Source organism: Phalangium opilio, unplaced genomic scaffold (assembly GCF_054372755.1).
Source record: "Phalangium opilio isolate 3A_F unplaced genomic scaffold, DU_Popi_V2 ptg000024l_1, whole genome shotgun sequence".
In the NCBI taxonomy this organism is placed as follows: domain Eukaryota; kingdom Metazoa; phylum Arthropoda; class Arachnida; order Opiliones; family Phalangiidae; genus Phalangium; species Phalangium opilio.
In genome coordinates, this window is record NW_028324155.1 from 7,782,190 (window position 1) to 7,808,258 (window position 26,069).

The 26,069-nt window shown below is 33.9% G+C and overlaps 4 protein-coding genes across 10 annotated transcripts; 2 read left to right on the forward strand and 2 right to left on the reverse strand.

Annotated features, from left to right (window-relative positions):
• Nucleotides 1-545: 545 nt before the first annotated feature.
• On the reverse strand, nucleotides 546-2,543 carry twr (signal peptidase complex catalytic subunit SEC11 homolog C twr). The gene is made up of 6 exons (XM_089868349.1): nucleotides 2,353-2,543; nucleotides 2,110-2,219; nucleotides 1,869-2,018; nucleotides 1,669-1,788; nucleotides 1,044-1,101; nucleotides 546-980 (listed from the first exon to the last, which is right to left on the reverse strand). The coding sequence occupies exons 1-6, from the start codon at nucleotides 2,395-2,397 to the stop codon at nucleotides 930-932; spliced, it is 534 nt and encodes a 177-aa protein (XP_089724475.1). The 5' UTR covers nucleotides 2,398-2,543; the 3' UTR covers nucleotides 546-929.
• A 235-nt stretch (nucleotides 2,544-2,778) lies between these two features.
• On the forward strand, nucleotides 2,779-9,594 carry LOC149692575 (nuclear cap-binding protein subunit 1-like). Its single transcript, XM_089868358.1, has 16 exons — nucleotides 2,779-2,967; nucleotides 3,219-3,319; nucleotides 3,388-3,494; nucleotides 3,550-3,634; nucleotides 3,697-3,876; nucleotides 3,939-4,130; nucleotides 4,198-4,419; nucleotides 4,483-4,580; nucleotides 4,669-4,843; nucleotides 7,503-7,809; nucleotides 7,870-8,092; nucleotides 8,158-8,355; nucleotides 8,414-8,516; nucleotides 8,579-8,710; nucleotides 8,774-8,887; nucleotides 9,359-9,594. The coding sequence occupies exons 1-16, from the start codon at nucleotides 2,928-2,930 to the stop codon at nucleotides 9,470-9,472; spliced, it is 2,391 nt and encodes a 796-aa protein (XP_089724484.1). The 5' UTR covers nucleotides 2,779-2,927; the 3' UTR covers nucleotides 9,473-9,594.
• On the reverse strand, nucleotides 9,494-12,148 carry PolI (DNA polymerase iota). The gene is made up of 5 exons (XM_089868375.1): nucleotides 11,751-12,148; nucleotides 11,517-11,681; nucleotides 10,900-11,456; nucleotides 10,048-10,261; nucleotides 9,494-9,981 (listed from the first exon to the last, which is right to left on the reverse strand). Exons 1-5 carry the CDS (start codon nucleotides 11,863-11,865, stop codon nucleotides 9,608-9,610), a joined length of 1,425 nt encoding a protein of 474 aa, XP_089724501.1. The 5' UTR covers nucleotides 11,866-12,148; the 3' UTR covers nucleotides 9,494-9,607.
• Nucleotides 12,149-12,211: 63 nt separating this feature from the next.
• EndoA (SH3 domain containing GRB2 like, endophilin-A) lies at nucleotides 12,212-25,967 on the forward strand. 7 transcript variants are annotated; one of them, XM_089868379.1, is made up of 14 exons: nucleotides 12,212-12,393; nucleotides 13,755-13,860; nucleotides 13,940-14,008; nucleotides 14,106-14,178; nucleotides 14,556-14,690; nucleotides 14,774-14,907; nucleotides 14,981-15,047; nucleotides 15,339-15,359; nucleotides 16,274-16,374; nucleotides 16,456-16,559; nucleotides 16,690-16,838; nucleotides 19,104-19,220; nucleotides 20,582-20,821; nucleotides 22,092-25,967. In XM_089868379.1, exons 2-13 carry the CDS (start codon nucleotides 13,816-13,818, stop codon nucleotides 20,815-20,817), a joined length of 1,251 nt encoding a protein of 416 aa, XP_089724505.1. In that variant the 5' UTR covers nucleotides 12,212-12,393; nucleotides 13,755-13,815; the 3' UTR covers nucleotides 20,818-20,821; nucleotides 22,092-25,967. The 7 variants fall into 7 exon arrangements, with proteins under 7 accessions (XP_089724505.1, XP_089724507.1, XP_089724506.1 ...); XM_089868381.1 differs by having other exon boundaries at nucleotides 16,690-16,799; XM_089868380.1 differs by lacking the exon at nucleotides 15,339-15,359.
• The last annotated feature ends 102 nt before the right edge of the window (nucleotides 25,968-26,069 follow it).

The following is a 26,069-nucleotide window of genomic DNA, read 5'->3' on the forward strand; positions in this document are numbered from 1 at the left end:
TCTAATCTATCTATCTAATCTAGTTGGCTATGGGTATACACGCCGCAGTCAGTACAAAGAGGGCTGCTATTGGCAAGTAGGCCTATTTCAAGTTTTTGGTCCCTCGGGAGTCGGGACGTCATTATTTAAATTAAGTCAGTATAGATTTATCTCAATAGAGTAGTGGCACTCCATGTTAACTACCCATAGAGCTTAATACAGCCAAAGGTGCCATTACTCTATTGTGACTTCAGTGCCTGGGTAAAATGTCATAGGCTTAGCTTTGGCAGTGGGCGGCTATGTTGGATACCGCTTTATTTCTTTCCCCTGTACGGCAACGTCATAACCCTCTATCTCTTACCTTAGTGATATCCCCCCTCCCCTTCCCTTCTGGGGGCAAATAGTATTCTCTAGTACAAAGTTGCCCCTAGCGTAGGGGATACACATTTCACTCCCCCTCTCTTCCGAAATTACTCTATCAACGATAAAATCGCATATGTGACGTCACACTAACTCTTCTGAGATAGCTTTACCATAGACATAGAAAATAAATAAAGAACAAGAAAAACAGTCGAAAATCTTTTTCTTTTTAATAATTACTGTAAATGATGTACATTATGAAATTAAACCAGGATATTGACAAATATTTGTCAAAATATATTTTTTTTTGTTCTACAACATTTCTGAGTGAAACAAACATGGAAAAAATGGGTACAATTTTTAAATGTTTTTATTGGTGGAAGACACTTAAAATATCTTCACCTAAAAGTTGTTGTTGTTGTTGGTCTGTAAAATGATGCCCACCCTGAGAACCCCAGTTTTAAATTAATATTAATTTTCATTAATGATGTTTGACTTTTCTTTTTGTTTGGAAGAATGGGTGCAAATTTGACTTAATAATTTTTTCTTTATAAAAAAGACTTTATTTTTTTTTTCCTTCAGTACAAATATCACTCTCTGTGTATCAGGACAAAAAGTCCTAAGCACCCCAAAACCGCGTACTGTTAAAATAATTAATTAGTAAATTAATTAATTAATGCAACATTATTAATTAATTAATATACCTTGAACTTTGGATAATCATTCATTAATATAGTCACTATGCCAACGTAAGGAACAAATCTATAATGAAAATAACCTTGTTAAGCTGCTGGAATTTGAGTAATTAATTGGCCTTATTCCTGATCAACGCCACCGAGGCGTAGCGGCGACTTTTGGAACTATAATAATACGGTAGCCAATTACAGGTGGCGCTGGAGTCGATGGACTCTGATGGAGATCGTTATTATCTATGTTTTGTTGATCTTTCTGAATCACTTGAATAGCCAAGGCTTAACAAGTGATATGGTTTCAAAAGTATTTAAAGTTGATTTTACCTTTCTTATTCTGTCTAATATTATGAAATAAGACTTTCGGAGTAAGTTTTCATTCGATTTTGGTCTATTTGGAGATTATTAGGTTAATAATAATTAGTTAAAACATGTTTTTTGAAGTTGAAGTGGTAATAATCAAAACAGAGAAAATAACAGATCTCCATCAGAGTCCATCGACACCAGCGCCACCTGTAATTGGCTACCGTATTATTATAGTTCCAAAAGTCGCCGCTACGCCTCGGTGGCGTTGATCAGGAATAATGCCAATTAAGTCATAAGTAATATGATTATAAATAATTAAAAATTAATTATTTACCCTCTTGCTCTTCCAACAATATCTTTTTTCTCTAACCACATTTGGCCGGGTGCGTAAAGACCTCTATCATCTACGGAATTATTATCTCCTTTTGTCAATATTTTTACAGATCCATTTTCTCTAATTAGTAATTATTTTAAAGATAATTAATTAATTAGTTTCTTTACAAGGTAAAAGGCTTAATTTAATTATTAACTTACTTTTCGTGTAGTTTAAGAACTCTATGTACAATGGGAATATCTCTACCCTCAACTTTGAAGACAACAATATCTCCGACTCTAATAGGATCTTCTCTATGGTTTGTTAGGAATAAGAGATCTCCTCTGTGAAATGCAGGCTCCATACTACCACTAATTAATTAATAGTTTAAATACAAATATAAGGTGTTAATTGAGATGGTGGTTAATGTAGAAGTGTTATTAAATTAAAGTTATGACTAACCTTAATACAACTACAATGGGACTTTCACTGCCCGTGACAACCATTAAACCTTTCCATATCATAAGTGCCGAGGAAACTATCATACCAAAATTCAAGACTTGGTATAAAAGCTGTAATTAATTATTTAAAATGTAAGCATCATTAATTTCGGCGTCCTTAGTAACTTAGGTTTCTTCTTCAATACGTGTGACTAGCCAAGGCTTTTTTAAAACTTGACATATTCGTCTTGTATTTAGAGCTTACCTGACGCTTATTCATGCGTTTTAAGTCGTCTAAAAACTCCAACATGTTGAAAATCTTATAAACTACTCAATTTAAATAGAATTTTATTTATTTTAATACTGGAATTAACCTTAAATTTAGCACTTTTCAGGCACACCGGCTGATCCTCTAACAACACGTCATGATTAAACGTTGCGTGAACACAGCCATTTTAGCGGACATGACATTTATTTACTTCCGGCACCCGGTTACTTGGCGTTCTCCAATTTCCATGGAGTAATTTGATCGGAGTGATAAAATAGTTCCTTTATATTAGCATTAAATATTTCTATGACTCTTTGAATATTGCTCCATGGTGGTTGATACTATGGCAGCCAATGGAAAAACGGCATGAGCGCGCTTCAAGGTCGGAGCATAGCCCACTCGATTTCGCGCTCACAGACGAAAGCGGCTCAGTCGCTCTAGTGACCGGCGTGAATCGTGAACGAAAGACTCAAGCCGTCAAGACAGAAAGAACGAGTACCGTACCGTTCATTATTTTCAAATAGCAAGTTTAATTACTTAACTTAAAAAAGTTAAGAAATATCATTATCATAATGAGTAAAAGAAGACCCTACGATCACGATGAGTTCGATGGTAATATTATCTATATTATTTTATTAAGTTATGGATGAAAAGATTAGTAGGAAAACGGGCAAAATGCGGTGAAAACTTTTAAATCCAAATCCAATTGCACTGTACTGTACTGTGCAGTACAGAAAACATAAAAATTATATTTTAATAATGATCACCGTTAATTATATTTCTATAAAGAACGCAATTAATTATATCTCGATGTATTTCATTCACAATTATTATCCACCCATGAATATGCTTGTAAAATTTAGACAACCGTGTTCGAAAACGAAGACGTTACAATTCAGAACAGTCCGATGCGGGGGGTATGGTTGAAAGGCTAGAATCTCTTATAATACGTGTCGGAGAAAAGGTATTCATTAAAATACCATTAGTTAACGTCTTTTTGAAGAATATCCTGACGTAGTTTTTGTTTCATAGAGCACAGTTTCATTAGAAAAAAACTTGGAAACATTGGCTGATGTTGTAGAACATGATTTACACGTGCCTAACCATAAAATGGCAATTTTACGTATCCTGGGGGATTGGTAATGAATAAATATGTTGTGGTGATAAGGAATTTCAACTTAAATATTTTTGTAGTATTGTCAAAATGCCAGAAAAGATCACCATTTACACAACATTAGTTGGATTGTTAAATTCCAAAAACTTTGAATTTTCAGGAGACGTATGACAATTTTTAATTAGCATTTCGTAAAAATCTTTAAAATAATGTTTGACTTATTTCAGTGCGTCGATCTTTTAACGAAAAAGTTGAAAGAATCATTAAAAAACAAAGAATTTGAAACTGCAAGAGGATTAGTGCAATTTTTTGCAGATCTAGTTAATTGCAGAGTTATTTGTGTTTATAGCTTTTTCACTCTACTTGAAAATATGTACGAAGCTTCCCAAGAAGAAAGCATTCCTCAAGTAAATTTCATATAACAGAAACAAGGATTGAAATTCCCATTATCTAATGATAAACTTCAAAGGTCCGATCTGATTGGTTCATTTACACAATCTTGTGTGCTTTACCTTGGGTTGGGCGGGAACTATACGAAAAAAAGAAACAAGAATTGGACCATCTATTAACAAACATTCAATCGTATTTGAATAAACGTAAAAAAACACATGCTAAGGGATTGAAAGTTTGGCAATCTGACCTTCCACACCCTCAAGAAGAAGTATTAACTCTTGACAAATAGCGTAAAATTCAACTTTCTGATGACGCGAAACCCTTCATTTTAATAGTATTTAGATTGTTTATGGGCGCAAATAAGCAAATTAAGAAACGATAATTGGGTAGAACATCATGTTGTTCGTCCTTACATGGCATTTGATGAAGTTCTTTGTGAAGCACTTCAGCACAAACTACCTAATATAACCATGCCACCTCATGAAGAAAATACTGCTTACCCTTATCCAACCGTTATATTTAGATTATTCGATTATACAGATTGTCCCGAAGTTCCTGTAGGTGCTTTAACCTAACCTAACTGTATTCGAAAACCAATTGATTAAATATCAAAATTCAAGGGTCAAGTTCTACCGGGAGCTCATGCTATTGAAAGGAACTTAATGGAAGAACAAGTTCGACGAATTATTCATCAGTATTGTATTGATAGAAAAGAATGGTTAGGTTTAAGATGAAAACTCTAAATATTGTTTTGTATTATTTATTTATTGTTTAATTAATTTTGTTGTTAATGTTGTTGTTTACAGCGCCGCTCAGCTTTTATCATTTCCAGGGAGAAACAAAATTCCAATTGATTATGTTTTAGTTGAGGTCATCTTTTCCGAGATATTGAAACTTCCAAGTGCCCCTCACATGGAAATTGTTTATGGCTCGTTATTGTTGGAGTTGTGTAAACTGCAACCTAGTACTATGCCACTCGTTGTATCCTTTTCATCATTACTGTTAGTGTACACTTCCACATTTCACTACACTGTCAATTGCGTACACACAACATTTCACTATATTGTTAATACATATCAAAATTGCTCTGTGTTGTTAATAATGTACGCATCAACATTTCGCAACATTGTTTATAGTTTACACTTCAACATTTCACTACATTGTTAATAGTGTACGCGTCAACATTGCACTAAGAGTATGTTGTTAATAGTGTACGCGTCAACATTGCACTAAGAGTATGTTGTTAATAGTGTATGCATCAACATTGCACTATGTTGTTAATAGCGTACGAATTAAGATTGCACTATCTTGTTAATAGTGTACGAATCAACATTGCACTATCTTGTTAATAGTGTACGAATCAACATTGCACTATCTTGTTCATAGTGTACGAATCAACATTGCACTATCTTGTTAATAGTGTACGAATCAACATTGCACTATCTTGTTAATAGTGTACGAATCAACATTGCACTATCTTGTTCATAGTATACGAATCAACATTGCACTATCTTGTTCATAGTATACGAATCAACATTGCACTATCTTGTTAATAGTGTACGAATCAACATTGCACTATCTTGTTCATAGTGTACGAATCAACATTGCACTATCTTGTTAATAGTGTACGAATCAACATTGCACTATCTTGTTCATAGTGTACGAATCAACATTGCACTATCTTGTTAATAGTGTACGAATCAACATTGCACTATCTTGTTCATAGTATACGAATCAACATTGCACTATCTTGTTAATAGTGTACGAATCAACATTGCACTATCTTGTTAATAGTGTACGAATCAACATTGCACTATCTTGTTCATAGTATACGAATCAACATTGCACTATCTTGTTAATAGTGTACGAATCAACATTGCACTATCTTGTTCATAGTGTACGAATCAACATTGCACTATCTTGTTAATAGTGTACGAATCAACATTGCACTATCTTGTTCATAGTGTACGAATCAACATTGCACTATCTTGTTAATAGTGTACGAATCAACATTGCACTATCTTGTTCATAGTATACGAATCAACATTGCACTATCTTGTTAATAGTGTACGAATCAACATTGCACTATCTTGTTCATAGTGTACGAATCAACATTGCACTATCTTGTTAATAGTGTACGAATCAACATTGCACTATCTTGTTAATAGTGTACGAATCAACATTGCACTATCTTGTTAATAGTGTACGAATCAACATTGCACTATCTTGTTCATAGTGTACGAATTAGCATTGCACTATCTTGTTCATAGTGTACGAATTAGCATTGCACTATGTTGTTCATAGTGTACTAATCAACATTGCACTATGTTGTTCATAGTGTACACATCAATATTTCACGATAATGTTCATAGTGTACACATCAATATTTCACGATATTGTTCATGGTGTACACATCAACATTAAACTATATTGCCAGTAGTGTACACATCAACATTAAACTATATTGACAATAGTGTACACATCAACATTAAACTATATTGACAATAGTGTACACATCAACATTCAACTATATTGACAATAGTGTACACATCAACATTCAACTATATTGACAATAGTGTACACATCAACATTTCACTATATTGACAATAGTGTACACATCCACATTTCACTATATTGACAATAGTGTACACATCAACATTTCACTATATTGACAATAGTGTACACATCAACATTTCACTATATTGACAATAGTGTACACATCCACATTTCACTATATTGACAATAGTGTACACATCCACATTTCACTATATTGACAATAGTGTACACATCCACATTTCACTATATTGACAATAGTGTACACATCCACATTTCACTATATTGACAATAGTGTACACATCAACATTTCACTATATTGACAATAGTGTACACATCCACATTTCACTATATTGACAATAGTGTACACATCCACATTTCACTATATTGACAATAGTGTACACATCCACATTTCACTATATTGACAATAGTGTACACATCCACATTTCACTATATTGACAATAGTGTACACATCCACATTTCACTATATTGACAATAGTGTACACATCAACATTTCACTATATTGACAATAGTGTACACATCCACATTTCACTATATTGACAATAGTGTACACATCCACATTTCACTATATTGACAATAGTGTACACATCAACATTTCACTATATTGACAATAGTGTACACATCCACATTTCACTATATTGACAATAGTGTACACATCAACATTTCACTATATTGACAATAGTGTACACATCCACATTTCACTATATTGACAATAGTGTACACATCCACATTTCACTATATTGACAATAGTGTACACATCCACATTTCACTATATTGACAATAGTGTACACATCCACATTTCACTATATTGACAATAGTGTACACATCAACTTTGCGCATCGACATTGCACTATATTGATAATAGTATACACATCGACATTGCACTATATTGTCGATAGTATACACATCGACATTGCACTATATTGTTAATAGTATACACATCGACATTGCACTATATTGTCGATAGTATACACATCGACATTGCACTATATTGTTAATAGTATACACTTCATCTTTTCACGATAAATGTTGATAGTTTCCTTAATATAAATCATGACCTCTGCAGTTAGCCCAAATGACTGAATTAATCTATCAAAGCCTTGATACCATGAATATCGACTGCATCGAAAGATTCGCCAGTTGGTTCGCCTATCATTTAAGTAATTTTCGATTCGTTTGGAGTTGGCAAGATTGGAAAGACGCCATCGTTTTGGACCCCTTACATCCTAAATCGAAATTTGTACAAGAAGCCATTAATAAATGTCTCAGGTTGACCTACTACGAAAGATTGGTTGACTTAATCCCTCAAGAGTTTGTTCCCTTGATGCCAGTTGAACCTAAAGTGGATTATAAATACGAGAAAGAAGGGGCTGGTAACTTAATTAATAGGGTTTTAATTAAGTTGTTCTGACGTTTCCCCATTCTTTAATTAGCTGATCTACTTCCTGGAACCGCGGTTGCCCATGTTTTAGCTTCGGCAATTAAATCTAAATGCACTCCCGAAGAAGCCCTTCAAATTATAGATGGATTAGCTAATCCTTTGCAAGAAGATGACGGGGAAGCAGTTCATAATCCTTTAAAAATAGACGTTTTCGTACAAACTTTGTTGAAAATTGCCAATAAGTCTATTTCTCATATGTTTGCCGCAATTGCAAAGTATTCAAAGTTTTTGATGAAGTTTAACTAGTAATTAAATTAATTTTTTCTAATGTTTAAAACAGATTTCATCCCGTTTTGAAATCATTGGCGGTAACGGAAGAAGCCCAAATGTGCATGTTAAGATCCATGTTCGAAGTCTGGCATGATCATCAACAAAAGATGTGCGTTTTAGTGGACAAACTCTTGCGTATCAAAGTAATTGAGAGTTGTTCCGTCGCTAATTGGATCTTTTCCAAAGAAATGTCTGGCGAATTCACCAAGTAAATCGTAATTAACGTTAATTAATCGAATAGAAATTAATTTTATTCATTTCCATAGAATGTACATTTGGGAAATGTTACACGCAACTGTGCGAAAAATAGTTAAAAATGTTCAAAAATTGGAGAATGATTTGACGAAAGCTCGATTGAAACTCGATAAAGTAATTAATATAATAATTTCTCTAATTGTAATTAATTTTGTGACTAATTCTTAAATTTAAAGATGGATGATGGTGGAGAAAGTGATAAGGAAGATATGAGTGAAAATGCGACTGAAGAAATGGTTGAAAAAATGGAGGAAGAATTGGAAAGTGCTCAAAGCGAATTGAAAAATATCTTCTTGGTCATCTTTCAGGTAATTTATTAATTACTCTTTAAATAATTAAGCATTTAATCATGTTTCTTTTTGATGTTTCAGAGATTCATCATGATTTTAACTGAACACATTGCGCGTTGTGAAGTTGAAGATAAGGACTACAAAACACATTGGTTTAACTGGACAATTGGACGTTTGCAGCAATTTTTCCATTGGGTAAGTTATACCAGAAGTATATAATACTTCTCTTCGAGAGAAGTGTATCACAAAGCTGGGTGAGTGTAACGTCACTCTTCCCAACATCGGAACACTTAGAGCAAGGTTACTAAACCGAATCACATACACGATAAATAGTTCCCTCATCATTACTCTATTAGAGTTTAAATATTTGGCAAGACGCGCTTGTGAATTTTGTCCAACGTCAAGACGAGGTTTGTGGGATGATTTCTGGGGATTTAGTGCCAAACAACGATAGAATTCACCTTACGGTGCGATGCCCATTTGAACTTAGTTTGATGAGCGGGAAAGCAAACTAAAAGGGGAGCCTGGGAAGAATGACGTTACGTAACTAAAGCATTAAGAGGATACAGAGTGTCATCCTTCCTCTATTATCCCCTTCTGGTTATACTAATTAACCTTTTACTTAAACTAACTAAATAATTTGATATTATTTCTTTTTTAATGCAGCACCACGAACACGTATTCAAATACGTGACAACTTTAGAGTCACTTCTCTTTACATCTGACGTTGACCCAAACATTTTATCAGTTTTTCAACAGTTTTGCGCTTTGAGAGAATAAATAAACAAACAAACAAACTCATTATCAACATTAACGAACCATTTTTTTTTTCTTTTATTTAAAAAAAATATTCTGTATCTTACAAGAATAAAACGTAATAAAAAAGCTATTACAAAATATTACTGAACGTATAGTTTATTTCTTAGCGAAGAACTTGGTAATGGTGACGGTATCACCTAACATTGGCGATATCTTTCTGCGTTTCTGACTAGGTGAGGTAGTGGTACTTGTAACTGATTCCCTTTTGACGCCACTTGAGGAACTTGAACTTAGTTTAGGAGTTGAGATCGTTGGCGACGTTTCTTTAATGTTAACGTTAGACGCAACAGAAGATGATGGTATAGACGTGAAGAAATTTGTAATAGCAGAGGCATTTTTTGAGTCAGGTTCCTTTAGTTTCGACATCGTAATTGCCAGTAATGTAATTGGGAACCCCTTTTTTCCAATGAGGTTGATGACAATTGGCATGGCAATTGCTACCAATTTGTCCTTAACTTTATCGATATTTTCTGCAAGAGATGTAAATTTAATTAACATAGACACATTTCGGGGGTTTTTTAGGTTCTTTTCTTTACCTTTTGTTAAATTATCCACAACATTTCTCGGAATAATTCTTTGTTGACTTTCTCGTTTATCCCTGAAGTCTCTGCGTATAGAAATTGTCACGCCACCAGGAATTCGGCCATCTTTAATTACTTTTTCGCAGACTGATAACATTAACCTGTTAACAATTTTTTCACACTCAATGATATTTTGACATTTTGCGAAAGAATCCTCTACACTTATTTGCTGTAATAATTATAAAAATTAGTTTTAATTACAATTAACAGGGTTCATACAACTTTTGGAAAACCTATTTCCCTGATATTTCCAGGTTTTTCCCGTTAACGGAGGAGGGTGGGGGGCAAATAGGGCTATAACATACTCTAAGGGCATCCCGCTATCTCTAGGAGAACCAGAGTTACGAGCCTCCAAAGTTGGGTGTAATGTTAATCCTATGGAGGGGATGTTTATGAACATTTTCCTTAATTACTCGGCCCCTGTTTGACACAAATTTCCCTGATTTCCTCGGCCCCTGTTTGTCATAGCCGTAAGGTTTTAGTATGGTTGGATGGGGGATAAATTGGACTATAACATACTCAAAGGACATCCCCCTATCTCTAATATAACTAGAGTTATGAGCCTCCAAAGTATAGTGTAATGTTAATCCTATGGAGGGGATGTTCACGAACATTTTCCTTAATTACTCGGCCCCTGTTTGACACAAATTTCCCTGATTTCCCTGAATTTTACTAAAAATTCGAAATTTCCCTGAGTTTTCCCTGAGGTTTTTCTCAACTATTTATTTCCCTGATTTTTCCAGGTTTTCCCGGTTTTCCAGGTTTGTATGAACCCTGAATTAATGATGTATAAATTGTTGAGTTTACTTTGACCGGGCCAGAAGGGACAACGGCACTGTTGTCAATTCCAAAACTGAGTTTCTTGGTAGCGAGTGGGTCTTTTAAGAACTTTATATCATTTAGATTACACGTTTGAAGATCTTGTATGGTGTTGATATTAACTGCACTAAATTTTCTCGCAGTTTCTGAACCAATTCCTGGAATATTTCTAGGGGATTCTAAACTTTCTATCAACGTAATTACGCTTAAGGGAAAGATTGTCGTTTGCTTGTTGGGTTTATTTACACCGGCGACTAGTTTGGCAGCTAATTTATTATGAGCTATTCCCGCACAACAGGTTATTCCAACCTCAGCTTTCAAAGCATCCCTTATTTCCTGAGCTATGACGCTTCCCAGTAGTAATCTATCTCGACAACCACATTCGCAATCATTGGGTGATGAATCAGATTCATATACATAGCCAACTGCCTTCAATTCCTCAACATTAGTACTTTTAAGTCTATCATTGACAAGTTCAGTCACATCCAAGAAGTTCTCATCCATACCCAATTTTTCAACTAAGTTTGTATAGTTTCTTAAAAACCCTAATGAGTAATTTAGGATCATAAGATACCATAACCTTTCAACTGTAATTAAATTCCTACCGTGTATCACGTCAGACATCGCTTGATATTCAGTTAAATCTTCACCCAATACCATGACAAGTGGGGGGCAAAGTTCAATGGCTTCTTGGACTCTCATGAGTTTTTTAACCCCGAATTCTCTAGCGGGATAGTTGCAGGTGACAATGATGTTTTTCTGTCTTATGCCTGTAAGTAATTAGCATCAAATTTATTTATTAAGTAATTGGTTAATTAATTTTTTTTTCAATTATATACCTAATGGTTTTGTGTACAATTCTGGGTTTTTAATCATTTCAACTTGGGCGTAGAAACAATCAATGTCAATATGAATAATGACTCTTTTATGACTTTCTATATTGTCAAGATCCATTTTTAAACAATTAAACAACGTTAAATATTTTAAATTTTGTTAAATTTGGCGCCAACTTTCACAGCTGATAAGGCCCATGAGGGTTCTGTTTGACATCGCGCGAAAAAACGGGGTGCATTTTGTAAAAGCCGGAAATAGGTGCAGATATTATCCGTGAAGGCAATACACCAAAAAAAGCTGACTCAAAAGCATTAACTCTGCGCCGGGTGCACCGCGGCCTCTCTCGGAGATTTTGCTATAGATATATAAACAAGTATAATTCCACAGTATCATACACATCTCAATGTATTTTCCGTGTATGTTTTCTCTATATAGGTATAATATGTTTCTGATGTCTATACACAACGTCAGCCGACCGCCGAGAGAGTTTTCCGATACGGGATCAGTGGCGTGCGCGGGTCGGTTTTCGGGTTAAAAAGTCAGCTCCGTATTTTTCATCGCCAATGCTTACATAGTGGTCTGTTTTAGTTTTCAAAAAATAGTCTAAGTTTTGGGCATTCTCTCCGAGATTCAAATTCTGCGAAAAAGGTAATCAAATTCCATTATTTTTAGACGAAATAAGCTAGTATCCGCGATAAAAGATCTGGGCCAAGGCTTAGCGGTGCCTTTGATTTTTGAAGCCTTGTGGCCATCCATTTCCACAATGAAATTTGTAGACGAGTGGTCTACTTCCTTGCATTACAACTGGCCATTGGGGGTTATGAGGGGGAAATTATGATTGTAAGCCTATTTTCGTGTAATCCGAGATAATCGCGCTTATTAGAAATATATTATAAGTGAATTTACGTTAAAATATAAATAGTTAAAGCTCGTTTTATATATGGAAAAATTGTAAGTGTGAAAGAGTTGGTTATGAGTAGTCCGTTCTTCCCTGACCCCTGTAAGGTCAAATGGTTCAGTAGTGGTTTCACTGTTCAGAAACGATTATAAAAAACTAAAACTCATTATAATATGTTCATTAACTTCTTAGTTATTTAGCTAAAATGCTTTTAGGCCTAAGTCATAGAATTTTAAACAAAAGTGCTACTGTTGGTTTTTCCTTATCCCTTTAAGATCTGATTATTATTTGCGTTAAATTAGTGTTTTCCCCCCAAAAAATGATGCTTTACTCGCGAATGAAATGAAAAGATTTAAAATGAAACCTTAGTGGCAGGTGGAATTTGGCAATTATCCAGATGATCTCTAGAGAAGAGAGAGGCCTGTCAAGGCTTCTGTGTGTGTAGACTGATTTAGAAAGATGAAAAAAGTTTTCTCAGTCTTAAAGTTGTAGCTATTATTGTAGTACTACTGCATTTTCCTTAAACTGAAGGCTATACTATCCTTTTTATTTTTATTAATTAGATTTGCTCACGTGTACAGTAGTAGATAGAAATTTTTACACCCTAATCAATTATTATTGGGCTAGTACTTCCCCTTAACTTAAATTGTGAAAAGCAGGATATACATTAAGACAAAAATACGATCTCTCTCTCAAAGAGTCAAAAGAAGCTATCGTTATTCAACGTATTGGAAAACTTGAACATCTGTTTCAATATTTGTTCAACAAGGGTTCATTTAAGATTTGTTGTAGCACGCATAGGTTCGAATTTGAATTATTTCAGTCTGTTTTGAAGGTTACTTTGTAAATTTATCATTCGGGTTTTTAGCTTACGTGTAAGGTTTTCGCGTTCAAATTGAGTTGAAAAACAATGCTACCTCCAAAGAAATAGACTAAGGTCTTGGTTGGTGTTTGACCTCATTTGGCCTATTTTTTTCTAAAAATAGATTTTAAGGCGAGAGAGTAAAGTTTAAAAATATCTAAAAGGTCCCCCCGCCCCATCTCCCTCCGGTCCCGGAAGCTTGCTTGTTGTTGAGTACAAAGATTTAGAATTTCCGTGTATTATTTAAAGGAGCAGTTCCATATACCTCCCTATTTCGTTAAAAAATAATCCCTGGGATTGAGGAGGAACAATGGCATTTGCTGGCCTAAAGAAACAGATTAATAAAGCTAATCAAGTAATTTTGCAAAATTATATATATATACGTTTGCAAAATCGTGTGTTAGCTACAGCTGTATTATTTTCAACTTTTTCAGTATGTTAGCGAAAAAATTGGAGGTGCGGAAGGCACCAAATTTACGGAGGATTTTTGTGAAATGGAAAGGGTGGGGTCACTTTCTTTAATTTTAAAAAAAAAAAAATTATCTGAAAATATTGATTGCAAAACGTGACAAATAATTCGTATTTTTTTACTGTAATCAGAGAACCGATTTAACAAATGAATTGGTAGAAGACTTAATTCTTAAAACAAAAGAGTACCTTCAACCAAATCCAGGTTTTTATTCATATCAATAGATAGTTTATACACATGGAGGATTTGTACCATTTACACCAGAAGGCCAGGCTACCTGGAGGACAAAAGCAGGTCCTCCAGGTAGCCCGGACTCCTGCTGTAAATGGTATGAATTCTCCATGTGTTTAAACTATCTATAATATTTTATCTACGTTCAAACTTCAACCCAATGTTCAAAATTTTGTTAATATTTAACGTTTCAAGTGCATTCTTTAAATTTTTTAACCGATGTTAAATATTTGTTGTACACTTATTGAAGAAGAAAAAAAATGTTTTGTGATAAAATGTTTTGAAGTTTTGAAAGTAATTTTTGTTAAAATCCCCTTGAATTGATTGAGATATATAAAATTGTTGAAAAGCTACGAGGGCCAAACTCATGATGAGTAATAAATTAAGAACTGGTCCCAAAGTTCACGCCTACCAACAACCCGAAGGCATTTTAGGCGATTCCATGGTGAAATTTGGTAAAGATCTGGGTGAAGATTCAGTCTTCGGTACGTTACACGTTAATAAACCAAAAGTGTGTTTTATCACATTCAATTTCTGGGCGTTAAAAAATTTGACTTTAAAACTTAAGCAAACTCGCTTATGGAAGCCGGAGAATCTATGAGACAAATGGCAGAGGTTAAATACGCCTTAGAAGATAATGTTAAACAAAACTTCTTGGAGCCATTGCATCATTTACAGACCAAAGACTTAAAAGACGTTATGGTATTGGTACCCCCCCTTTCAATGTAGGACATAAAAAAAAGATATACATATTTCGAACCATTCTTTAACATAGCACCACCGTAAAAAACTACAAGGGCGTCGATTAGATTACGATTGCAAGAAAAGAAAGCAAGCTAAAGGTGAGGAGTTAATGTCCCCAAATAGTGACCCCTACCTTCTTAACTATCTCATGTATAAAAACTTGCTTAACCCGCACATAATGTGGTTTTTATTATAAATACTCTGTATATAAGTAAAGAGAAAGAAAAAAAGTATTAAGAAAAGCATGACACAGCCTTAAGCTAAAATAATCATCCCTGATTTTGCTACGTTTCTGTGTTTCTTTTATTTTTAATATCATTTTGATGTTTGTTTAAAAAAAATATATATATATATCATGATTGTCCCGCATGTCCTGGATTCTGCCCAAGATACGACAGTCAAACCGCGTGGTATGTTCTCTAAAATTTGCACACATCTCAATCAAGCCTATAACTTTCCTTTTACCAACTTTATCTAATTTAACTTACATCTAATTTAATTAATTGATTGATTAAGTTTAGGCCAATATTAAAGGGAGGGTGAAGTAGAAAATCAAGTGATTTTTTATCGATTCTTCTACTAATTATAAGACCATTCTGCATAGTCAAACATTCAGGAAATACTCCCGAATGATTTTAAAATTCAAATTAGGTTCAGATTTTAAGGATAATTTTAAAGAAGGTCCTCCGACCAATCGCGTAACGTCCTGCCTTTTTATTAACAAAATTCTCGTGGCACGCTCCGTGTCTCGCGCCATGATTATCACGTCGCGCGCGAATTTTATCAAATCTCGTGATAAATTTCATTCAACACGGAGCGTGCCACGAGAATTTTGTTAATAAAAAGGCAGGGTGTTACGCGATTGGTCGGCAGTCCTTGTGTTTAAAATTATCCTTAAAATCTGAACCTAATTTGAATTTTAAAATCATTCGGAAACGGTATTTCCTGAATGTTTCACTATGCAGACTGATCTTATAATTAGTAGAAGAATCGATAAAAAATCAGTTGATTTTCTACTTCACCCTCCCTTTAAGCAGCTTTAGGCCAAAATTGAGCAGCTTTTAGCAGGCTATTCTGTTAGCTTTATTGTTTGTTAGAGCTCTTCGAGTATACGTTTATAGCTTAGCCTTATAAACAATATTTACTTGTTTACCTGTTTTTTTTTTTAAACAAGGCCTATAGTAAATTAATTTAATTTAATTTAATTAACTAGCCATTATTTTAACCTACTTCTAAACTACCTTTAAACGTATTTTGCGCCATTTTGTAATTAAAACATTTATAATGTCGCCAAAAACCAAAAAAAAAAAAAAAAAAAAATAAGGTACCCATGTTACTGAAGACGAGATTAAATTGGCTGAAGATAAATTTGAAGAATCCTTCAATTTGGCTTCAATGGGAATGCACAATTTGTTAGAAAATGAAGTACGTTAGGCTTCTTATCGTTTAATTAAGCACGGAGACTTAATTGGCTAATTAATTGGGATTAATTACGTACGAACTTAGGTGGAGCAAATATCTCAACTCGCTGCTTTTGTAGAGGGTTTGACCGAATATCATCAACAATGCGCTGAGATTTTACAACAATTACAAGAACGGTTAAATGAACAGTTGAGTGAAATTATTACTTTTCCATTCCTAAGATGGCAACCAACCATCAATCATCCGCCATTTTGAGAGTCAAATCTCTATTACGCTTTAATAATAAAATTTAAACAAAATGGACTTTGTTTAAAACAGCAAACAAGAGGCGATGGAGAAACCGCGAGAACCTTACCAACCTAAATCGCTAAATGAGTTGAATATACCTTCCATGATGCACGATGACATCTCACCAGGAATCGAATCAGGTGCCAAATTTAATGGGTCTCTTACCACTATGCATCCAGGTAGATTGCATGGCCATTTTATTTTTTGTTTCTTTAATTTTTTATGCACGCATTTATTTATTTATTTTACACCTGTCACGGAGGTTTACGAAGATAGATGATTAGGTGCTAAATTATTTTAGGCCAGTTTTTAGGTCATTTTTTTTATTTGAGGCTCAATTTCCGTTTAACCATCCATAAGTTTATAAGATATGTTTCGTAAGTAAAAGATTAGTTCGCGTTTTTAGGTAGTAAAGTAGGCTTAGTATGACGTCAATACTACCAGAAGTGAGATGAGACTAGAAGTACTAAGCTAACCAAATTCTTCACTGGGCGAAAGTGAATATTCTTGATAAGACACGAACGGTTGGCCCTCTAGTGGCGGTTTCAGAATTTCCCCTCCAAAACGTGAGACGCTCGCGGTGGTAGACGGCCGAACTAGATTCAAGGAGCCGCGTCCGTGTTCCGCGGCTTTATGTTGAGGGGAAGGGGGTAGGAAATGTTTTTGGAACTCGACCAATGTTTTTCTCTCTAGTGTAGGCGCGATTGAAGCGGCGTAAAATCCTCAAATTTCTTCACTAATGCCAGGATCTATTACCAATGCTAGAGCCCTTCACTTCTAGTCTCATCTCACTTCTGATACTACTAATTTAATTTATTATAGAGTAGGTATGAAAATTAGGGTAGTTTAGTTGTAAAAACACACATTTGTTATATAACTTGAGCTGACCAAACTTCAATATCTACACCTTTCTTTTTATTGTTGTTGGTTATTTTTTGAAATGACCCGTGTCAGGTGTAAATTAATTTTGTGAACCAAAAATTGTTAAGCATTCCACCACTCTTGGGTTAAAAAAATATACCATAATTAAACTTATGAAGTTAGATTTATTACACATACAAAGTCCATGATATGGTAAGTTTATTAATTAATTTGCATTAGACTAATTTAATAATACTAATTAGATGGATTTTGGGTTTCTTTAATTATTTTTTTTAACAACGTCTAACTAACGTTTTATAATTATTCTGTTTATGTACATACGCACGTGCTTTTTTATTTTCTAAACAATAATTTTTAATTGAAACGAAAACTACATCAATACAACAACAATGTTTAATCAAATGTGAATCAGCGCTGATATTTAATTAAGGGTTTGAAAACTTAAAACTTAAAAAGGAAAAATAAGGTTTTAGTAACATTTTCTATAGTGAGGGTGATAATAAGTTATATTGACCGGTTTAAATCTTTTAAACTATCGACATTTTATCCCTAATTGACATAATTCGCAACTACTTGTTAATTAATTAAAATATAAGAGTTTATAGCGGGAATACAAACAGCTTTTCGGAATTATTATCCCCCATATCTACATCATACTGTAATGATTAGTAGCTCTTCCCCTACTACTACTACTTGTTAATTAAAATCAAGAAGCGATGTCTAGTTTACTAGGGAGAAGATATAAATTCGCCACATTTCCAGCTTTATCTCCAGTCCAAAAGACGTAGGTCCGGAGTTAATCCCCGCCCTTAAATTACAACCAGCATCTCATTGGTTCTTGAAAACTCACGTCAGCGCGACGCGAATGACGAAAATTACGTTTTTCCGACTGAGGAGAGGCGAAATAGCCCGGCCTCCTTTTACGTCCTCCCTTATAGAGCTATTTCAGTGGGGGGAAAATTTCGTCTGCTACGAAAATTGGGCCTGCCTTTGAGTGTAGGGCGGCCATTTTATGAGGGTTTTCTCTATGGGCAAATAGCATTGGTGACGTAGCCATTACCCCCTCTGAAATAGCTCTATATTTTGAAAGGGGGACTGGGACTGGGACTGGGACTATGGCGCGCGAATACTTCGGCATCTTACACCTTCTCCCTAATAAACTAGATATCACTTCTTGTTAAAAATATAAGAGTTTATAGCGGGAATACAAACAGCTTTTCGGAATAATTATCCCCCCATATCCCACCATATCTACATCATACTGAAATGATTAGTAGCTCTTCCCACAAAATCGGTCTATTTACGTTGAGTGAAAATGGGTACACGATGATTCCAGTAGCTGTATGCATTCTCGCTAATAAGGATTTATTGCCCCCATAAAACGTGAAGCATTTTTTTTTTTTTTAGGACGGACATTTTATTTATTGCATGCCATATTTTGCTTATAATAGTTAAATCGTTTTTAGCAGTCGCTTGTTAGTCTTTTCTTTTTTCGGTGTCTTGTTTTCTCTGTTATTTGTTGGTTCTAACTTTGGAGTCTTTTGGGTGCGTTGTTTCTTCAGCCCGTTCTCCCGCTTCTTCACCCGTCAACCCTCGTCCAATTGAACCATTGTTCTTGAGCAGCAATTTCAACAATCCAAATCAGGGAGGTGGTGTTTCACCGGCTCGCTCCCCTAATGGTACTAACGTTCTTACTTAGTAAAATACATTTACATGATTTAACTTAATTTTAGAGGAATATGAGATAGAAAGGTAGAGATAATATAAATTATTGAGTGGGAAATTGTGAACACACGCTCGATAATTTATATATATTTTCCTGTATTGGCTTGCTTAGAATGTAACAGTCTGTTAGTTCGGAGGAGGTAACCAACAAAAGCATGAATGAAAATGGGTTTAATTAACTTTAGTTCGTTAGAACGGTTTGGTTTATGACCGAGGGGTCGGACATTTGTCGAAAACCGGTACAGTTCGTTAGAAATTTCTTAAAATCTTGAAATCCGCAAGTCTCTCTCTAAAATCCCCAAATCTCTCTCTAAAATCCCCAAATCTCTCTCTAAAATCCCCAAATCTCTCTCTAAAATCCCCAAATCTCTCCTCAAAATCTATAAAAACCAAAATCTTAACATAAAATCCCGAAATCTCAACCTAAATCTCGAAATACCCTTTGAAACTCGGAAGTGTAATGCTAAATTTTGAAATCTCATTCAAAATCTTGAAATGTTATTCAAAATCTTGAAATGTTATTCAAAATCGGAAAATTTTATTCAAAATCGGAAAATTTTATTCAAAATCGGAAAATTTTATTCAAAATCGGAAAATTTTATTCAAAATCGGAAAATTTTATTCAAAATCGGAAAATTTTATTCAAAATCTTGAAATTTTATTCAAAATCGGAAAATTTTATTTAAAATCGGAAAATTTTATTCAAAATCTTGAAATTTTATTCAAAATCTTGAAATCTTATTCAAAATCTTGAAATCTTATTCAAAATCGGGAAATCTCATTCAAAATCTTGAAATGTTATTCAAAATCGGGAAATCTTATTCAAAATCGGGAAATGTTATTCAAAATCGGAAAATGTTATTCAAAATCGGAAAATCTTATTCGAAATTGGAAAATGTTATTGGAAATCGGAAAATCTTATTGGAAATCGCGAAATCTCATTCAAAACCGGAAAATCTTGAACAATATTTTTAAAACCTCATAATTCCGTACACTGAAATTCAATGCGAAATGTCCGACCCCTCGTTTATGACTAACTCTTAAACCAAAATAGAGATTTTTATCGTCTTAACAGATTGTTGTTAATCAATAGACATTTTTGGTGAAAGGAATGCTTTGAAACTAACACTCGGACCCCCCAAATTTACCTTAAAAAAGAAAAAAAAGAAAAATATATTCTAAGCTAGTCAAAACGATGGAAAGAGTAAGATAAGATAAGATAAGATGAGGAAGAGATAAAAGCAAATACTGTTAACCCAAGAGTGAATTGGTTAAAAAACGGGTTATTTGGGTTGGGCCTGGCCCGTCCATTCAGCTTCTCCACTCCCTTCTCCCGTTCGATCCCCAGCTAGAACTCCGATGCGCCAGCAACCGTGCTGCCAGGCTCTCTATGACTTTGATCCCGAGAACGAAGGGGAACTAGGATTTAAGGAGAGTGACGTCATTAATCTTATTAATCGTATCGATGACAACTGGTACGAGGGAACTCTGAACGGGAAAACGGGATTATTCCCAGTCAGCTACGTTCAAGTTCTTGTACCATTACCTTAAATAGGTGAGTTTTGTCCCCCCAACAAACAAATAGACGAGATTGTTATTAGGCTGAGAAAGACAGTATATTATTGGTTAATTGCGGTCACAACAGTGCTGATTCACCCGAGATTATTACTTCGTATTGCCTACTGCATGCCTGAATTTTGGAGTATTTTTACTAAAAAAAAACAACAACTGACCTCTTAACCACTAACTGACCTTTTCAACCTTGTAACAATCTGTAAGTCTGCATTTTTTTGTTGCAACTTCGCGATAAAATCGTTTTCGTTAACTACAACGGGTTAATTAGTAATTGGTAGTCATCATTGCTCTAATTTAATTTAATTTAAGGTGTAGCTATTTCACTTTCAAAGGGGGAACTTAAGATTACCGCGAGACTTTACAGGGTTCATACAAACCTGGAAAACTCGGGGAAATAAATGGTTATTCAAAAAACTCCGGGAAATTTTGAATTTTTAGTAAAATTCAGGGAAATTTGTGAGTAAGTTTGATTCAAATTTAAAAACCCACTACCAGTGTTTTGGGTAAAGCTTGGAAAACTGAGGGAAATGTATGGGAAAAACCCAGGAAACTGAGGGAAATGTATGGGGAAAAACCCGGAAAACTGAGGAAAATGTATGGGGAAAAACCCGGAAAACTGAGGAAAATGTATGGGGAAAAACCCGGAAAACTGAGGAAAATGTATGGGGAAAAACCCGGAAAACTGAGGAAAATGTATGGGGAAAAACCCGGAAAACTGAGGAAAATGTATGGGGAAAAACCCGGAAAACTGAGGAAAATGTATGGGGAAAAACCCGGAAAACTGAGGAAAATGTATGGGGAAAAACCCGGAAAACTGAGGAAAATGTATGGGGAAAAACCCGGAAAACTGAGGTAAATGTATGGGAAAAACCCGGAAAACTGAGGGAAATGTATGGGGAAAACTGAGGAAAATGTATGGGAAAAACCCGGAAAACTGAGGGAAATGTATTGGAAAAACCCGGAAAACTGAGGGAAATGTATGGGAAAAACCCGGAAAACTGAGGGAAATGTATGGGAAAAACCCGGAAAACTGAGGGAAATGTATGGGAAAAACCCGGAAAACTGAGGGAAATGTTACAAATGTATGGGGGAAAAACCCGGGAAACTCAGGAAAATGTATGGGAAAAACCTGGAAAACTCAGGGAAATATATGTGAAAACTCAGGGAAACCGGGTTTTCCATAAGTTGTATGAACCCTGCATTTGAGGTTCCGATTTATAATTCTCGGATTTTAAAATTTATTTTTGAAGGAAACAAAGCTTGTCAGAAACGTAACATGGACCAGCTTCCTAAAAACCGCAAGGGCAAAGACTTTTTTTGCTCAATTATTTAAGAGTTTGGCCCAATTAACTTGAGTTTTCTGTTGCCAAAGATTTTTTTTTTTTTTCGTTTCCTTTAAAAAAGAAGTTAAAAATGTCCCGTCGGTTTTTTTTAATTAAATTTAAATTAATTTTTAAATGAGAGAGAGAGTGAGAGAGTGAACTCTTTGTTTTCTTCCCAATTATACCTCGAAATCATGTACTAGTTTCCTTAATTAATTTCAATCTCTCTCTCAAGTTTGGGTTTGTATTATTCAAATCTTAGTTGAGCAACGAAAAATAATCATAATGAAAAGAAAAAAAAAACCAAAATTTTATTTACGGAGACAATTTATTTAAAAAAAAAAACGTTATATATAGACAGAGGGAAAAAAACTTATTTGTACATTTGTTAATATAACTTAAAAAAAAAATCTCGTCGTACTTTACATACACAGAAATTTTAATTTTACCGTTAAAATAATAATAAATTAAATAGCTATAGTGTAGGAAATGAATTTTTACATAGTATATATTTCTTAATATACTAAAATTTATACATATAAGTTAAACCTCCCATCAACATATTGGGTCTAATTCGGCCAGTATCCCTAAAATAAACCCTCGTTTCTTTCGTTCTTAAGCTAGGCCTAAATGTTTAGACAAATTTAACCCCATAAATAGACAAATTCAGAAATTACAAATAGAGAAACCAATAGAGTAGTGTCGGCAGAGAGGGGAGTAGACTGTTTATCCCTCCCTCTAGGCGCGCTTTTGTAAGAGGGGATACTATACGCGCCTGGTAGGGGGGATGACACTGAGCTAGAGCTAGATGTCAGTTCTATGTATGCAAACGTCATACCCTTCTATCTCTTAGCTAAGTGTCATCCCCCCTACTAGGCGCGTACAGTATCCCCTCTTACAAAAGCGCGCCTAGAGGGAGGGATACACAGTCTACTCCCCCCTCTACCGACACTACTCTATGGTATGACGTTTGCATAGTAGAACTGACATTACTCTATACACGTGGCTTTCTAGGCGCCCCTGTGTGTTTAATTTCTCTGCAGGGCCGGATTAAAGGGGTGGCCAGGGGGGCACTAGTCCCCGGGCGCAAGGCTTGTTGGGGGCGCTTTGAGTTGAACTATTCCCCCTCAGCAACATTTACTGTTCCTTTTTTCTCGGCTTAAGGGGGGCGCCTACTATCTCGACCCCCCCCCCTGGTGCAAAATTTCTTAATACGGCCCTGTTTCTCTGTTTGTAATTATCGGATTCGTCTATTCTTGCATGCCACTGTACTTTTTTTATTGGTGTTGGGAAATTATTTCGGTGTTTGTGCAATATTTTTTTTTAACTTTCATCGTGTCACCATTTTAAACTTAATTAAATTAAATTAAATTAAAGCACCCTTAATCTCAATTAAATGTTTATAATCGTGTGTTAATTGATAAATCTATAAAGAATAATATTATCAAAAAAAAAAACTAGTCAAATTCATTAATTATCGTCTCTATATGGGTTTATTTTTTAATCACTTTTAATTAAATTTAGGCTATAATTAAATTAAAATGAACTTATTTAGGAATTATACTATGAGAATTCAAATCCATTAAATTATATATATATATATATAAATATATATAATTAACGCGGCATTAATGATTTGTTAATTGAAACGAAACATCTTGCGGTATATCTATACAAAAAAATATTATAAAATAAAAATATTTTTCAAAAATGGGAAAATATAAAAAAAAGCGTAATTTTGTGATTGGGTCACATTTCATAATCGTACTTTTAAGTGCCATAGGGGTCAGGAAAAAAAATAAAAAAGAAACTACCAAATGCTTATTTTTAATATTAAAATAACGAAATGTACTTAAAAAAAATTCGGGGCTCCAAAAAAAAAAAAAAAAACCAAAAACATAACCTGTTTGTTGATGGGAGTTAAATTTGGCATTTAATATTTAAAATACTAATTAAAATTGAAGAAGGAATTAATACCAACCGACTAACCAATCTTTGCCCGCACAAGGTGCCAATAATAATGAAATAAATAGGTGCTTAATTGGGGTTTTTTTTAATAAATAACAACACGAAAATAATTCCCGCGCGTTTATTCCCTAATTGGTCAAGAAACGTACGTACGCTACCAAATACACGTCGTCTATCCCCTATCAAAATTGAAACTTAATTTTCCTAATCTATCTTTCCAAAATACTAAAAAACAAAAAAAAACCATTTAAAAATCGCTAAGAAATTTTGTGGCATCCCAACTTAATATTTCCCATAATTCCCCTGGCCGCAATGCAATTCATCGCTAAAAATGTCCTTAAACCAAAAACCAAATTATGGAGGAAGGCGATTGAATTCTTATTTCTGTCTGTCTGTATAATCGTAGCATGATTCGTGTCCATCGAAAAAAAAAAAAACCTTACAAAAAAACTTAAAAAAAAAAAATGTTTTTTGAATCTAAATCATGGTAAAATTAAGGTTTATCGCAAAAAAAAAACAAACAAAACAAAACAAAATATTATACATAATATTTAAATGAGTTGTAAGCTTATATAAATCTCTTTCTATAATAACATACAATATATAGATAATTATTTATTCTTTAAATAAATAAAATTTAAACAAATCAGATCAGGTGTTAAAATTATAATAAAACATGTAGTCAAAATCGTTGTCCCGTGCGCTATTCCAAGAAAAACACTCTCGATATTATTTCAAATATCTAAAGAAAAATACCAACTTATCTTGGTATTGTTGAAATTATATAAAAAAGAAAAAAAAACACGTAAAAAAGATTTAGATGTGTTGTGAGATGACCGGCATACATAACATTTTTTCTTCAAATCCTAAAGTTAATTATTATAAAGAATCTTTATATCTTTGCGCGGTTAATTAATAAATTACCCATAAACCTATTAACTGTTATTAGAAAGACAAAAACCCCAACTTTCTATGGAAGTTTTTTCCGCTGTATATCAAGATTGTTTTAAAACTTATCTTGTAGAAAACAACGTATAGTTCGATACCTAAATGTTTAAACGGCTTTCATTGTTTTTTAATTACTAATTATTTCATTCTAAGCGGCTATAATCAAGGCACCCAATTAATAATTAACAATTAAAAAAAGCTACAGAATTACAAATAAATAAGTAGTGTTAAAAACAGAAGAACATAAGCGTGAAGTACTAATAAAAAATATATCGCAGTATTGCAACAACGATGCCATAATTTTCACCATACCAAGTGTTTAAACTATTTCTCTATTTAAATGTTAGATTAGTAAACTCCTCTAATTAAAATTACCCTATCCTACCTTAAATTAATATTAATCCCCTCACACTCCTACATTAAACTTGGGAAAGTTAATTAGCCAAATTGAGAAGATAAAAATAACCCACCCATATTGAGCTCCCGTTCCCAATGTGTTCGTTAGGTAGCTAAAACTAAGCTACCCGTGGTATCTTGGAAATTATGGTTTTACGGACCATACAAGTATATATATACATATATCTATATCGTAGTGCGCATTAATATTTAATTTATTATCATTTACTTCAAACTAAAAATGCGACTCGTATGGATTTATAATAAATATATAAAAATTATAAATATAGTAATAAATGAAAAAAAAAAAATAAATAGTAGATTTATGGAGCAATAATGATTTGTTGTTCTTATAATTGCACCTAGTAGATGAAATTTTGTGATAAATTCCGTCGGAGATACAAAAAAAATAAAAATTAAGAAAAAGTATTAAAAATGAGAAGAAAAATTGTTTCTGATGGTTCTAAATAAAGTTTCTGGTAAATGTTAAAATTGGTGCAAGATTTGGTCTTAATTTTATTTTAAACAAGTTTGTCAAGAAAAAAAATATTAGCCACATCGTATGATCGTAAAGTACGTAAATTAGAACAACGA

Excerpts from the sequence above, each read along its gene's own strand:
- LOC149692575 (XM_089868358.1), top strand. The coding sequence starts at position 2,928 with ATGAGTAAAAGAAGACCCTACGATCACGATGAGTTCGATG. Across the intron at positions 3,320-3,387 it reads TAATACGTGTCGGAGAAAAG|AGCACAGTTTCATTAGAAAA; the intron begins GTATTCATTAAA and ends TTTGTTTCATAG. Across the intron at positions 4,581-4,668 it reads TGTATTGATAGAAAAGAATG|CGCCGCTCAGCTTTTATCAT; the intron begins GTTAGGTTTAAG and ends TGTTGTTTACAG.
- EndoA (XM_089868379.1), top strand. The coding sequence starts at position 13,816 with ATGGCATTTGCTGGCCTAAAGAAACAGATTAATAAAGCTAATCAA. Across the intron at positions 14,179-14,555 it reads GTACCTTCAACCAAATCCAG|CTACGAGGGCCAAACTCATG; the intron begins GTTTTTATTCAT and ends ATTGTTGAAAAG. Across the intron at positions 16,375-16,455 it reads ACAATTTGTTAGAAAATGAA|GTGGAGCAAATATCTCAACT; the intron begins GTACGTTAGGCT and ends GTACGAACTTAG.
- PolI (XM_089868375.1), bottom strand. The coding sequence starts at position 11,865 with ATGGATCTTGACAATATAGAAAGTCATAAAAGAGTCATTATTCATATT. Across the intron at positions 11,457-11,516 it reads GATGTCTGACGTGATACACG|GGTTTTTAAGAAACTATACA; the intron begins GTAGGAATTTAA and ends ATTACTCATTAG. Across the intron at positions 10,262-10,899 it reads TCCCTTCTGGCCCGGTCAAA|CAAATAAGTGTAGAGGATTC; the intron begins GTAAACTCAACA and ends TAATTATTACAG.
- twr (XM_089868349.1), bottom strand. The coding sequence starts at position 2,397 with ATGTTGGAGTTTTTAGACGACTTAAAACGCATGAATAAGCGTCAG. Across the intron at positions 1,789-1,868 it reads GTTCTTAAACTACACGAAAA|AGAAAATGGATCTGTAAAAA; the intron begins GTAAGTTAATAA and ends ATTACTAATTAG. Across the intron at positions 1,102-1,668 it reads ATTGTTGGAAGAGCAAGAGG|ATTTGTTCCTTACGTTGGCA; the intron begins GTAAATAATTAA and ends TTTTCATTATAG.